The 13,021-nt window shown below is 42.2% G+C and overlaps 2 protein-coding genes across 30 annotated transcripts in view; both read right to left on the bottom strand.

The window, feature by feature from the left end:
- Positions 1–3,479: 3,479 nt before the first annotated feature.
- On the bottom strand, positions 3,480–9,964 carry CCDC89 (coiled-coil domain containing 89). Its single transcript, XM_045815637.2, has one exon. The coding sequence runs from the start codon at positions 5,583–5,585 to the stop codon at positions 4,473–4,475; it is 1,113 nt and encodes a 370-aa protein (XP_045671593.1). The 5' UTR covers positions 5,586–9,964; the 3' UTR covers positions 3,480–4,472.
- A 77-nt stretch (positions 9,965–10,041) lies between these two features.
- Positions 10,042–13,021, bottom strand: part of SYTL2 (synaptotagmin like 2) — a 121,222-nt gene continuing 118,242 nt past the window's right edge. For all 29 annotated transcript variants that reach the window (XM_045815610.2, XM_045815621.2, XM_045815622.2 and 26 more), the window contains 2 exons: positions 11,952–12,157; positions 10,042–11,089 (listed from right to left, as the gene is read on the bottom strand). In XM_045815610.2, coding sequence (XP_045671566.2) covers positions 10,944–11,089; positions 11,952–12,157 — 352 coding nt within the window. In that variant the 3' untranslated portion in view covers positions 10,042–10,943. The remainder of the gene's footprint in view (positions 11,090–11,951; positions 12,158–13,021) is intronic.

A 13,021-nucleotide genomic window follows, 5' to 3' on the forward strand; every position in this document is an offset into this window, starting at 1 on the left:
TGTTTTTTTGAACTAGACAAGTTCCTTAGAGGCACACTGAAGGGATTATAAAAACATAACACAAAAGATCACACTATCTACACAGCACTATTCACACATTATTTGTTTTTAGAATCTCTGTTCTGCTGACTTTCATTTTAGGGTTACTACTTGTTGATGTTGCAGAAAAAAATCACTAGGGTTAAAGGTCTGCCTTAGAAAGCAGTTTTGTTGTTTTTCAAATTTCCCCTCGAGGGCAGTAGTTTGGAGACGGCCACTTTATAGTTTATAATTTGTTCTAGTGATAAGCATCATTTTATAGGTCTGCATACAACGTAACTGAGCTGCTCATCCCCGAATGTGGCTGTGGGTCACAGATTAAAACAAGATAAGCACTGAGACAGTGGAATGCAAAGTGCTGTGGAGCACGGAGGGAAAAAAAACAATGCTTTTTTCTGTGGCTGGTTTGAAGGTAGTTCGTATAGCGGGAGAGAGGATGGATTTTTGAGCCAGAAAACAGGCCCAGCCACATGATTTGCAGTGCCCAGCACAAAAGGAAAACGTGGAACTCATTGTCACACAATTATTAAGAATCTTGGGGCACCTGGGTGACTCTGTCGGTTAAGCATCCAACTCTTGATTTTGGCTCAGATCATGATCTCAGGGTCATGAGACTGAGCCCCAGGTCGGACTCTCACTGGGCATAGAGTCTGCTTAAGACTGTCTCCCTCTCCCTCTGTCCCTCCCCCACCCCCACTCGCACTCTCTCTCTCTCTCTCTTAAAAAAAAAAAAATCTCAAGACAGTGACATCAGAGCATTAAACCAAATGTGGGGTCTCTATGCAGGTGACACACCTATGAAGCTGGCCCTGCCAGAGGAGCTTGGGTTCAAACCTTTCTCCTGCCCACCCCCCCACCAAAGCCCCCTGGCTTTGGGCAAGTCACTGCCCTGAGCCTCACTTTTTTCATCTGTAAAACAGGGATAAATAAACCTCTCTCGAAGAGCTGGTATGTGGCTGAAATGAAAAGCACTCAACACATGATAGGTTCACATTCCTCTTACTTTCTTATTCTGTATTGTGGGCTCTGATGTGAAATATTGGGGTTTGGGAATGAACGGTCAAAAAAGGATTCTTGAGATGTCTGGTGCAAAATAGGTGGTTTCATCAAAGCACAGGAACAGGACCGTGGGCGAAAAGCTGCACTGAGATGTTGAGAAGAGACTGATTATATACTTGTAAATTGGGAGTGTGTTAGAGATAGCTTATGTCTCTAAGGAATTTGGAAGCAAGGCTTCCAGGACCTTGAGGGGCTAGCTGCTGTTAGGATAATGTCATTCACTACTGTCTAGTAAAACCTCAATCATGAGATCCTTCAGATGTTTATTAGTGGACCATATGTTTGGAGGATGATTGCTAACATGTATCTTGGAAGGGGGGGGTAGATACAGAGGTTTCCAAACGGATTTTTATATGTTAAAGAAGACTTACAGGATCCTGGAGGTTGGGCTAATGTCAAGCTAAGGTTAACTTTTGCCTCTAGCAAGGTATTGAGGCAGTTGGGTTCCTGGAAGAAAGTCACTCTGCCTGTCCCAAGTACTTGTCAATGGGCTGTAAGTTGTAAGGAAGTTTAGTTTTTCCTACATTTCTTTTACCTTTGTTCGCTACATCAGTCTCTTCCATCAATTCCGTAGGCATCTATCTTTGACCTTCTCTTCTCTTTACCCACTATCCTTTTAATCTTTCAAAGGGGTATTAGAGTGAACATTACAAAATAGTATCGAATCATTTATGACCCACAAAGTAGCAATTTCATATCGTACAACCTAATACAAAAGCCTTAGCATGACTGAACAGCACTGTCCTCAGACCCTGTCACCTGAGACCCTTCCTTTGTGCCCATGTTTTAGGGGACACATGCCCCATCCCATCTTACCCACCCCCGCACTCTTCCTAGACGCACCCTTCCCCATCTAAAGAGGAATACCATGGGCTAAGTCCTCTACTAGACCACACTTCATACCAGGACGCCAGGATTCCCTGCCCAAACTGCCCTCAGCCTGGTTCTAAGACCCACCTTGCCTCTGCCCAGGAGCTGCCTCCTCCACAGAAGTTGGGCATAAAACCTGGGCGAACTACACCACCTCCCCACGGCCTGTGGGGCCCAGTGGGTGGAGCTTGGGCAGGCAGAAAGGGTTGGGAGCCCTGGTGGGAGAAAGGAAGGAAAGCTGGCATGCATGCACCCGGCCCCATGCAAGGCCGCCCAAACCTGGCTGGGAAAAGGAGCGCTGATCTGTGGCTGCGTTTGTACGCTTGCCCCTCTCCTCCCTTTTTACTCTCCATAATAAGGGGTCTGCCTAGCTTTTGAGGCTCCCTGTGTTCTGTCCATAACTTAATCTTCCCGTCTTATTTGTAGATATGCTTCTCCAAGCCTCCTCCCAACTACTTATTATGTCTCCAAATACCCTGTACGTTTTTTTAAAACTCCATGACTTTACACATGACGCTGTCTCAGATCTTTCTCCCTTTTCTACATGGATGAAATTCTAGTTAAGAACCAGCTTACATATCAACTCCTGTGTTAGTCATCCCTGCCGATCAATCCTCTTTACTTTCCTGACCTTTACCCCAGGCAGTTAGCTGCTGTGCGTGTGTGTGTCTGTGTTTTACCTACTATGATCTCATAACACCCTCAGAAAAACACATCACATTGTATGTAATTGCTTTTTTTGCTCCTAGACTAGACTGTGTGGGAGCTCTGCCAGGGTAGAAAAGATGCTTCTTCACACTTATTCTTAGTGCCTAACCCCTGAGCTTGGCACTCAGTAGTCAAGGAATCTTTCAGTGGGGTGTTGTCATCAAAAATCCCAGCACCCCTAGTGATTAAATGGCTTTGGACAAATTGCTGAATCCCAGTTTCCTCTTCCTTGCTATATAAATAAACATAATTACCTTCTCAAGCGGCCCTATGGATTAAATAAATAAAACAAGCCATCCACAGTGCTTCAGCACAATAATAGTATGAGCTCAATAAGGGATAACCATAATAAAATTAGCTCCTATATTCTGATTCTTGAATGTGTAAGAGGAAGTACATGGTCCTTTCAAGCCAACAACATGGTTTCTTGGAATTTGTATGTAATACCACAGTCTTAATAGGACTGTGAGAAAATAGGTTTAAAAAACTGCCTGAGGTAAAGTAACACTCAAAAACTGTTTATTAAAAAGATACCAAGGAAAGTTAATACATCTAAATTATTAGCTAACTCTTGGGACCCTTGGCACTGAATGGGTAAGGAAAAGACTATATTACAATCTATTTTGAGAGATATTTATAATAATGCTTATATATTGACTAAAACTAGGGAAATAGGGAAGCATAAAATATATTTTTTATAACTGCCTCTTTAAGAACTTTCTGTAAATAGATGTAATAACTATTATGTTTTTATATATCTACATATTTAGGTATTCCTACAAACATGCTGTAAGTATACATATGTATTTCATTTAGGTGTTTTCTTAAAAAAGGAAAAAGTTAAAAAAATAAATAAAAAAAGGAAAAGGTAATTGCAAGGAAATACTGTTAAAAGAAACAAAATCATCACTATGCATTGCTTTATGTATCATACCTGGTCTGCTCTGACTTGTTACCGTAAACTGGGGCCTTTTGTCTATTAGCTTAATATGCAATTTTAATGAAACTACAGATACTTGCATCCTTGCACCTATAAATCCTGTTTTTACTAAGGAGAATTTTGCAAGAAAATGGAATGTGATCTAAGCTTGCAGGAAAAATGAAAACTGGTTGATTTCACTTACTTGAATCTTACTGCTCCTATAGAATGACTGTAATACAGTTTGCCTACTCTGGTAAAGAACTCAATGATTTCAATCTTTGTTTTCCAAGCCAGTGCAAGTAAAATAAAATCAAAGGCTACTACTGCTATAAAGCAGGTGAAGCAAGCAATTGTTTGTCAGTTGCAAAATCAGACACTTTCTTCTGCAAGTTCTCTATGCTATTATTATGCTATTAACTGTTACAGTTTGTATCTTCAACTAAGGGAGACCACAGACCTACCTATCTACAAGGGGGAAATATGCAAAACTGTTTTCACAATAGTATATCTCCTTGCACTTTTAAGATTCACCTAAGTCCATAGGAGCTGCTAATTTAAAGTCTCAGGATATTTGAGGATATCTGGCGTTGAGAATGAAAAAGTTATGAGGAAGACGGAGATAATGATAGCAAACGTAGGAGGATTTCAAAGGCACAGAAAGGAATCTCGTAAATCACGTGTATTTTAGGTGGTAGGACTGAAAATTAGTGCTAGCCTTACAACAGTAACAACCACAACATCACAGTAAAGCAGCTTTTGAGTTGCCTTTCATGCTTAAAAGTATAATAAATGGAAAACCAACTTTACTCTTGTCATAATGCTAAGGCACAAATATTTAAATTCTAAATTAGAGGAAAGAGGAAACAAAAGCTTCCTATGGGAAGAGATGGCGGAGTTTGGCGTTGAGTTCTCTCTCCTTGCTTAAAAGATCCAGGCTGTGCTTTTTGAAGGCTTCAGACTGCAGCCTGAGTTCATCATAGGCCTTCTGGATCCCATCCACCCTGCGCTGAAGTTCCCGCACTCTCAAGTTACTGTCCACGGCCACGGCCTCTTGTTCAAACCTCTCCAGTGCGTGCCTCCTGGCCACATCTGCTGTCTCCAGCTTCTCCTCAAGCTGGCGAATCTCCGCTTGCTTGCTCTGAAGCACCCTGCCCCTCTCCATGGACAGCTGCAACAGCTCGTCTTTCTCACGAGTGACTGTCTGCAGCCTGGCCTGCAGCTCTTGGTTCAGGCTGCCATGCGCCCGCTCGGCCTTGGCCATCTGCTCCATGGCCTGCCGGTGCTGCTGCTTAAGGCTCTGCAGCTGGCTGCGCAGCTGCTCCGTCTCCTGGGTGTGGGCGCAGGCCTGCTGGCTCTGCAGCTCCAGCAGCTCCTTCTCTCTGGCCTGAGCCTGGCAGGCCTCCTGAGCACACCTCTGTTTCAGAGTCTCCAGCTCCTTGGACAGGGCCTCGCTGCGGGCGGTGAGCTGCAACACTTTGGCCTCCTGGTCCTTCAGAGCCTGGCTGAAGAGGTTGCTGTTCTCCAGCCTCAGCTTCTCATTCTCCTCCCTGAGCTTCACGTTCTGGCTCTTGTGCTCGTCCTTGAAGCGGATCATCAACTCGTGGTTGGCTGCCAGGGTCATAAAGCGTTCCTCCAGCTTCTGGGCATGCTTGCTCTTGGCCTTCAGCTTCTCTGCCTCCAGCAGCCTCTTCTCCTCCAGCTCTGTGTTGAGCAGCTCCAGGATCTGGCAGCGCTCCAGGGCCTCGTCTGACCTCCGCTTCAGGATGCAGATGAGCTGGGACTGCTCTTGGATGCGGGAGCAAAGCATCGCCTTCTCGCTCTTCTCCTCCTCCGACAGTCCCCGGAGGTTTGCCAAGGCCTCCTTCAGACCATCCAGTTCCTTAAACTCCATCTCCTCTTCCTGCTTTTCTAGTTTTTTGTTTTGCTTATCTAAGGGCTCTTCAGAGGGTGGAGGGTCCATCCTGAGAGGCTTCTCTTCCTGAGGCATAGGCGCTGCTCTGCTCCACCATTGGCTAACTGCAGTCTTTCCCCCTCAGATTCAAAAGCCTCAGAGCGTTGCTAGGGACTCCCAGCACTCTCCAGCAGTTGCTTTTTCCAGTAAGGAGCGCCGTGATTGGTAGACAGGTCTTCAGAATGCTGTGAAGTAACAGGGAGATCTGGGGGAGTCCAGAACCAATCTGGTCGGGTTATGCTTGCCTTTCTAACAAATCATAGCTCTCAGCTCCCAGCTCCCAGCCCGGTGTTGGGCCTGTACTGTACCGAGAGGAGATGCCGACCCCACTGGGTTTCCAGCCAGCATCCGGGGAAGAAAACCGACTCTACCTAATTTCTGGGAGGAGTAAACAAATCAAGCTGCCAGTGACATATTCCTCCTCCCTCTCCCCACTTCAGTTGTCACGAGAATGAATTACTGTCAGTGGAAACAGGTTTGCGCCTTAAAAATTTGCAACCTGTAAGAACAAAATAGCAGCGCTACCGTGGGAGTCAGGATCCTAAGTACCTGTGAGCTGTACCTGTAGTGTTTAACACAGTTCAGTAAAAGAGGAAACCCCAATGAAATTTCTTTCATTTCCCTTATCATTGTCCTCGAATACCTCTTATTGGATATTCAGCATTCCCTGTTTTTACCCATTAGCAAAATAAGGTTACGGAAAGAAGCTTAATGAGCAATACAGATGTGATAAACATTACAGCCGAAAAAAGATCCCAATGAGGCTTACCATCATATACCAAAGTCAATTCCGGGTGAATTAAACAGTTAAATGTCACAAGTAAAATAAAATCGAAGTATTAAAAATGGAAAATAGAAGAAAATAAAGGTAAGTATAAAAACTCTGGGTCAGAAAGGACTTTCTTAGCTTAAACATTGTGTAAAAGATGATTAAGGAAAAGGTTAATTTGACTTCGCTGAACATCTCAAGTTATTTATAATTTTTTAAGTTGTGGGCTCTGAGGTCTCTCCAGCCTCTTGTTCCTCAGGACCTGACATTTTACACCCTAGTCCAACCCAGCTATTGAAGTTCCCTAACCGACCAGCTCTCTGGCCTCATTTGTAGGTGTTCTCTCTGCCTGGAATGCCTTTTCCCACCTTGTCCCTTGTTGCTCCACTAGTTTACTCAGCATCAATACTCACTTCAGAATCGTCTCCTCTGGAAAGCCTTTCCTGGCCCCTACATGAGAATTGAGCACTCAGCTCTCTTAGTGCCTCCTCTGTAGACTGCTCACACTTCTCATGGGAACTGTGAAAGCCTTACTGCTTTTACACTCATTGCTCACCTGCCTGCCTCCCCGTATTAAACCCTGAGATCATTAAGGGCAGGGACTGCGTCTGTGGCATCCTTGATACTTCACAGTGCCAGGCAGTTGGGGGAGGCTTATAGATAAACGTGTGTTGAATGGATGTTGAAAGCAAATTTCAAACTGGGAAAAATATCCACCATAAAAATAACAAACGATAGATTTACACTTTTGAAGAAAGCCTGAACAAATCAATAAAGCATTAACATCTTAGAAGAGAAATGAACAATTAAGCTCACAGATGAGGTGATAAAAATGGCCAAATATTGAACCCTATCAGTGATCCAATAAATTTAAGTTAAAGTTAGATTTCATCTATCAATTTAGAAAAAAATTTTCCCCTATTTTAAGGCTACCCAGGACTGGCAAGGGTACAGTGAAATAGGTACTCTCTCATACTCTTGGTGAAAGTGAGTTGACAGTAGGTGTTGAGGACCTGAAACATTTTGAACTAATGATCGCCCTTCTGCGGAGAGTTTTGCTTAGGAAATAATCCAAAAGAAGAAGTTTTGCTCAAAGCTTTTCAAGGCAGTGCGGTTTCTAACAACTAAAATCCGGAAACCTAAATGTCCAAAAAAGAGAAAATGTTAAGAAATTATATTTTCTTAAAATATTATGCAGCCATTAAACATTATCGTGTTTATAAGTAACTTAATGGGAGGGAAGTTTTTATGCTAGAAAGAGAACTGAAAAAAAGATTAAAAAAATTAAAATTCAGAGTGATCTTAAATGCTGGGAAAATTGAAGCACAGAGTGAAGAATTGACTATTCCTGCAATCACTGTTTCTGATGTTCAGACTTACTATCTGGTCATGATGAGTAGGGAAAAGCCTGGGTGTCTTTATAGATGTTGGATGGATTTTTGAATGCTTCAAATTTCACTGGAAGCAAAACAGATCAGAAAGAAGTTTCAGATTTTCACTTTGGCCTCAAAGATCAGGGTCTCCTGTCTATAAAAGGAAAGCAATGTTGGAAGACTGGAGAAATTTTCTGAACTGAAATTTTAGTAACTACTGAAATTAGAGGATACTGAGATTTTATGAATGTGGATTCCAAAGACTTCAAAAATGTGAGCTAAACTTACTTGTATTTTCCCCTCATTTTTCTTCTTTTCCTTAAATTTCAAGCTCCTATGCTGAAATGGAACTTGCAATGCTGAGACAAGTGACTAGAAAATTAGAACAGTCTTCTTCATTTAAATAAAAGAGTCCCACATATATTGAATGTATTATTTGCTGATGACCACATATGGTTGTCTGATGTAGTAAAGTAAATCCACAGAATATATTTCCCAAGAAAAGAAAAAGATGACAGGAAAAACACTGAAAGTGTTAACAGCCGTTGTTTCTTGAGGGATGAGCTTCAGAATGCTTTCCCCTCTCTCCACCTTTCTATGTCCCTTGTGCAAAATGGATGCTCAATGATATTTGTGGAATAAATAGATTTTCTACATCAAAAAATGTTACATGTACATGTTAAAATTATTTTAACTAACAAAGTCCATAGATTACTTGTCAAGTCTAAGAATCTCACAAGACCCTAATCTCACAAGACCCTAATCAATATTCATTCACTGATTTACACAACAAACAGTTACTATGTGCAACGGAGTGCAAGATGCTAAGTAAACAAATAAATTAGATACCATCTGTCTTCGCAAAGAATTTGCAGTTTAGTAATAATCACTTTGGAATCCTCTCCGCATGGTTGTTCTCCTTGTTTTACCATTTTCTCCCCACCTACTTTTTTTTTTAATTTTTTTTATATTATGTTAGTTACTGTACATTACATCCCTAGTTTTTGATGTAAAGTTTCATGATTCATTAGTTGCGTATAACACCCAGTGTACCATGCAGTACGTGCCCTCCTTACTACCCATCACCAGCCTATCCCATTCCCCCATCCCCCTCCGCTCTGAAGCCTACTTTTGAACCTGAATGTATCCAGTGTATTTCCTCCCCAGAAGTCCAAGGCATAAGACTGGGCCAATGTTCTCCCTAGTGATGACCACAGTCCCCTCCACTTGACTTCGTTGAGTCTTTTGATGTCTCTTTTTTTGAAGCTACTTTTTACAGAGTTCTTCTGTACAACAGTACTAGACATTTCTACATCTTCTCTCATTTAACTCTAACGATATTCTTGAAAGGTAGGCCTTATTATCTACATTTTACACTTTACAGGGAACAAAGAAACGAAGGCACAGAGGGGTTAAGCAAGTTACCCCATGCCACCCAGAGAGTGGTAGAGCCAGAATTCAAGCCCAAATCATTTTGATACCAAAGGTGGTTCTTTTGTTCACTCTGGTGTTTTGAACTTCAGGGATCTGAGAATAGGAGGAGGCAGGCAGTCCCAGGGAGAGACACTAGACCCAGCCTCATTGTTTCAGAGCTGGCTGGATATTGGAAGGTGGCTGAGCAGGTAACTGAAAGAAGGGCTGAGAAAGGAGCTGGTACCTTGAAGTGCAGGAGCTGGAAAGGATTTGCACTTCTGCTACTATTCCTGGCCCACCTGGGAGGTGTGCCTCTTCTCAGCTCACCTGGCTCCTCCCCTGTGGTCAGAGCAGAATTGGGACCTAGAGCTGGACTACACATCTCCCTAAAAGACCGTGAGAGACAATGGGAAGGGCATGTTCTAGGTTAGCCACTGGCAAATGGGTAGAAGATTCTAATATCTTTAGAGGAGGCAAGCACTCTAGTCATTTTCAGTGACATTTGCTAGACACCCGTTGTAAGGTCTCACAACCTGACCACCCAGGCTCCCCCTAAACCTACATTAAAATCAGTGCTTATTTTGAGAAAGGCAAGCAAGTTGGGTCCTAAGGAGGAGTAATTCTTTATATATTAAAATGACCCCAAAAATGTCTCCATGGAAAACTTTCCAAAAATAAATGTTAACTTACCTTCAACGCTTTTCAACTACTTTTTTAAAATAAAAGTTCCACTTTCAATAACATACTCAGAGCTTCTCACTTAGAGGAAATGATGTCCAGAGTTGCAGTAAAGATTCAAGAAATATTAGCTCAGCAGTTCTTTAGCCTTGCTAGGGAATTTAAATTTTAGGATCCCTAACATAAAGTATTTCATTCAAAATAAGAAGTCAGATTAACTTGACAACATGACTAAATCATACAATAATTTACTCTAAGAGTTTTTACAAAATACTTTATGAAAATTATACATACATAAGAAGTACAGTTTACATTCTAACTAAAACTTCATTGCAAAGCATGTCTGTGACCACTCTCATGCCAATTTCATATAGTGGCGTTATAGGAAAAACAGAATCTTGTATATGCAAGGTTTTTGTTTTTGTTTTTTTACACAGTCTATTACAAAATACAGACTTGAGATCTTAGGAGAAAATAAAGCTGAAAGCTGAATTCCACCTATGAGCCAGTGGGTGGCACCAAAGCACATCTGAGACTTGGACACTAGGCAAGGGGGAAGCACTTTCAGGGGCAGAAATGCGTGCAGTAGATGTGGTTTCAAGGCCCTAACCTGGAATTCCATATTTTAATAGGGATTACAGAGTAAATAGTTTTCTTATGGTCAAATTCTTTATTATCACTGATATTCTGCCTCCCCCCCCCTTTTAAGAGTATTTTTCTGTCCCTCTTTTCCAAAAACTACGTGTTTTCAGTTCCTGCGAGGGTTTTCAACCACTGAGTAGCAGGCCCTCCTAACTGTAGCATGACATGTGGTGCAAAACACAGGACGGCAAACTAGAGTATTTTGCTGGTGAAAAGCACCCAACATTTAATATTTTTTGACGGCTTTTTCTTTGAAGCAGAAGCAACCGTTTGATTTTTCTAGCTTTCTCAAATATCTTCTTTAATGTTGAAGCCACAAATAAGTTACACATTTTGTTATTACTTAAATCTCTTGGGGCTTATAACCAAAGAAGCATAAGCAGGTTGACTTTAACATGCTGTGTAGCATCCGTTAGTGGCAAGAGGCAGCGGGTGAGAATCCGTCCACATAGTCAGATTTTCAAGATCAGATTCCACCTGTTGAGTAGTTTTCAGTGGAAGAGCCAGTTGACTTTGGGTTCATTTTGAAATTTTGGCAATCAACAGCATTCTGAGAGGTAGGGTTGCTTCAATCCAAGTGTTGGGGGAATTTACCATTTTTTCCCAGAGAGCAACTTCCTCTGAAGTAGAGTCCATCCAATCCACTTCAGTACCATAGCTTTTACCTGCAAAAGAAAAAAAAAGAAGCTTTGCAGTTAGAAAGGAATAGTTCATTGGGGGGGGGGAGGATCATCCCCTAATTATAATCATCAATGGAAGACAGCAAGGGATAGTTTCAATATCACCAGGAGGGCCTATCTGGGGCTCATTATAAGAAAGAACTGTTTAATCACCTGGAATGTCCAATAACGGGGCACTCCATAATTGGGACTATTCCCTCTACTCACAGAGTAATGATTTCTCGTCGTGTTCATAGAAAAGCTAGCTGACAATCTGTCAGGGACATAGTGGGGTAGTAGGGATAGCGCCCGGCATGGGTTGGAAGTGACACCAGAGGATCTCTAAGGAAGTGTAGTTTGGGGTTTAGTGTCTAACAGACTCAAATTTGAATCTTGGCTCTAATACTTATTAGCTCTGTTACTTCGTTTCTTGGAACGTCAGTTCCTCTGGAGATAAGATTAGTAATTACTCATAGGATTTCTGTGAGGATTAAGTGAAATAATATAAATAAAGCACTCAGGAGACTGACTAGTGCTCCATAAATACTATTTACTATGATTATTTAAAGCACAGTTTTAGTCATGTAAAGACATAAATGTTTTTTTCAGGGAAGAGTAGTGATGAAGACTTTTCTGTACCTCCCACACACAGTAACTTAAGCTCTGTGTGGACAGACACTACATCCTGTTAATCTTCATATCTAGAGCCCTTGGCATACAGCCTGACATTCCTTCACTCATTCATTTCATTACACTTAACAGAAATAGAATAACTGTTTTCATTAGGAAGAAGCAAAACAACAAACAAACCTCTACTGTCCCCAGAAGCACTTGCTCATAGAGGAATTAAAAACATAACAAACATTACCTGTTCCAAAGCCAATCCGAAGACCTCCCAAAAACTGGTTGGTTAATTTGTAATGGTCCCAGACAGTAAGCTCTACACAGGCTTCTGTCAGATCTTCAGGCCTGAACCCGTCATACACCATGGTGTGGTTGAAGACAGGATTGGTGGTTTTCCCTACAGCTCTGGTTTTTTGACGACTTTTCCTACTTGTATCTGGAAGGATGATACTACAAAAGGAATCATTATTATGAAAGCATTTTAATAAGATGGTGAACACTTACGCTTTCAGTGCACGTCAACACAGCTACTGAAGATTGGCAGAAAGAAATGGAAGAAAAAAGAACGTAGAGAGGCAGCGGTGGTGGTGGTGGTGATGGTGATGGTGATGGTGATGGTGATGATGGGGGCAATAATGATGGTTGTGATAGTGGTGGTGGCAGTGATAATGGTGAAATGTTAGTGGTGGTAGCGGTGGTGGTGGTGGTGGTGGTGGCAGCCATGATGGTGATGATGGTGATGGTGATGGTGGTAATGGTGGTGGTGGTGGTGGTGGTGGTGGTGGTGGTAATGGCAGTGGCAGTGGTGGTGGTAGTGGTACTGATGGCGGTGGTGGTGATAATTGTGGTGACACTGGTGATGGTGGTGGCAATGGTGGTAGTGACAGTGGCGGTGGTAGTGATAATGGTGAAGTGGTAGTGGTGGTGGTGATGGTGGCAGTGATGGCAGCCATGATGGTGGTGGTGGCAGCGATGACAGTGGTGGTAATGGTGGTGGTGATGGTGGTAGTGATGATGGTGGTAATGGTGGTGGTGATAATGGCGGTTGTGGTGGTAATGGCAGCATCCTGCTGGAGAGGCTCTGCATTACAGTGAGCAGATTTGCTTTGAATCCTGACTCTGTTACTTATTGGTTATGTATTGTAGCGGAAGTCATGTAATCTCTCAGATACTTGCTTCTTCATCTTTAAAATGAGAATGGTGATGCCTATTTCATAAGGTTAATATTAGAATTACATATGAAGCAAACAACTTAGTTTAGTGCTTTCATTTAGTAAATGCTTACTGTGGTAGAAATTGCTTGAGGATTCCTTT

This window comes from Ursus americanus, chromosome 16 (genome assembly GCF_024610735.1).
Source record: "Ursus americanus isolate L20-20 chromosome 16, mUrsAme1.1.p, whole genome shotgun sequence".
Classification (NCBI taxonomy): domain Eukaryota; kingdom Metazoa; phylum Chordata; class Mammalia; order Carnivora; family Ursidae; genus Ursus; species Ursus americanus.

What these genes read in the sequence shown, in the direction of transcription:
- CCDC89 (XM_045815637.2), bottom strand. Translation starts at nt 5,585, where the DNA reads ATGCCTCAGGAAGAGAAGCCTCTCAGGATGGACCCTCCACCCTCTGAA.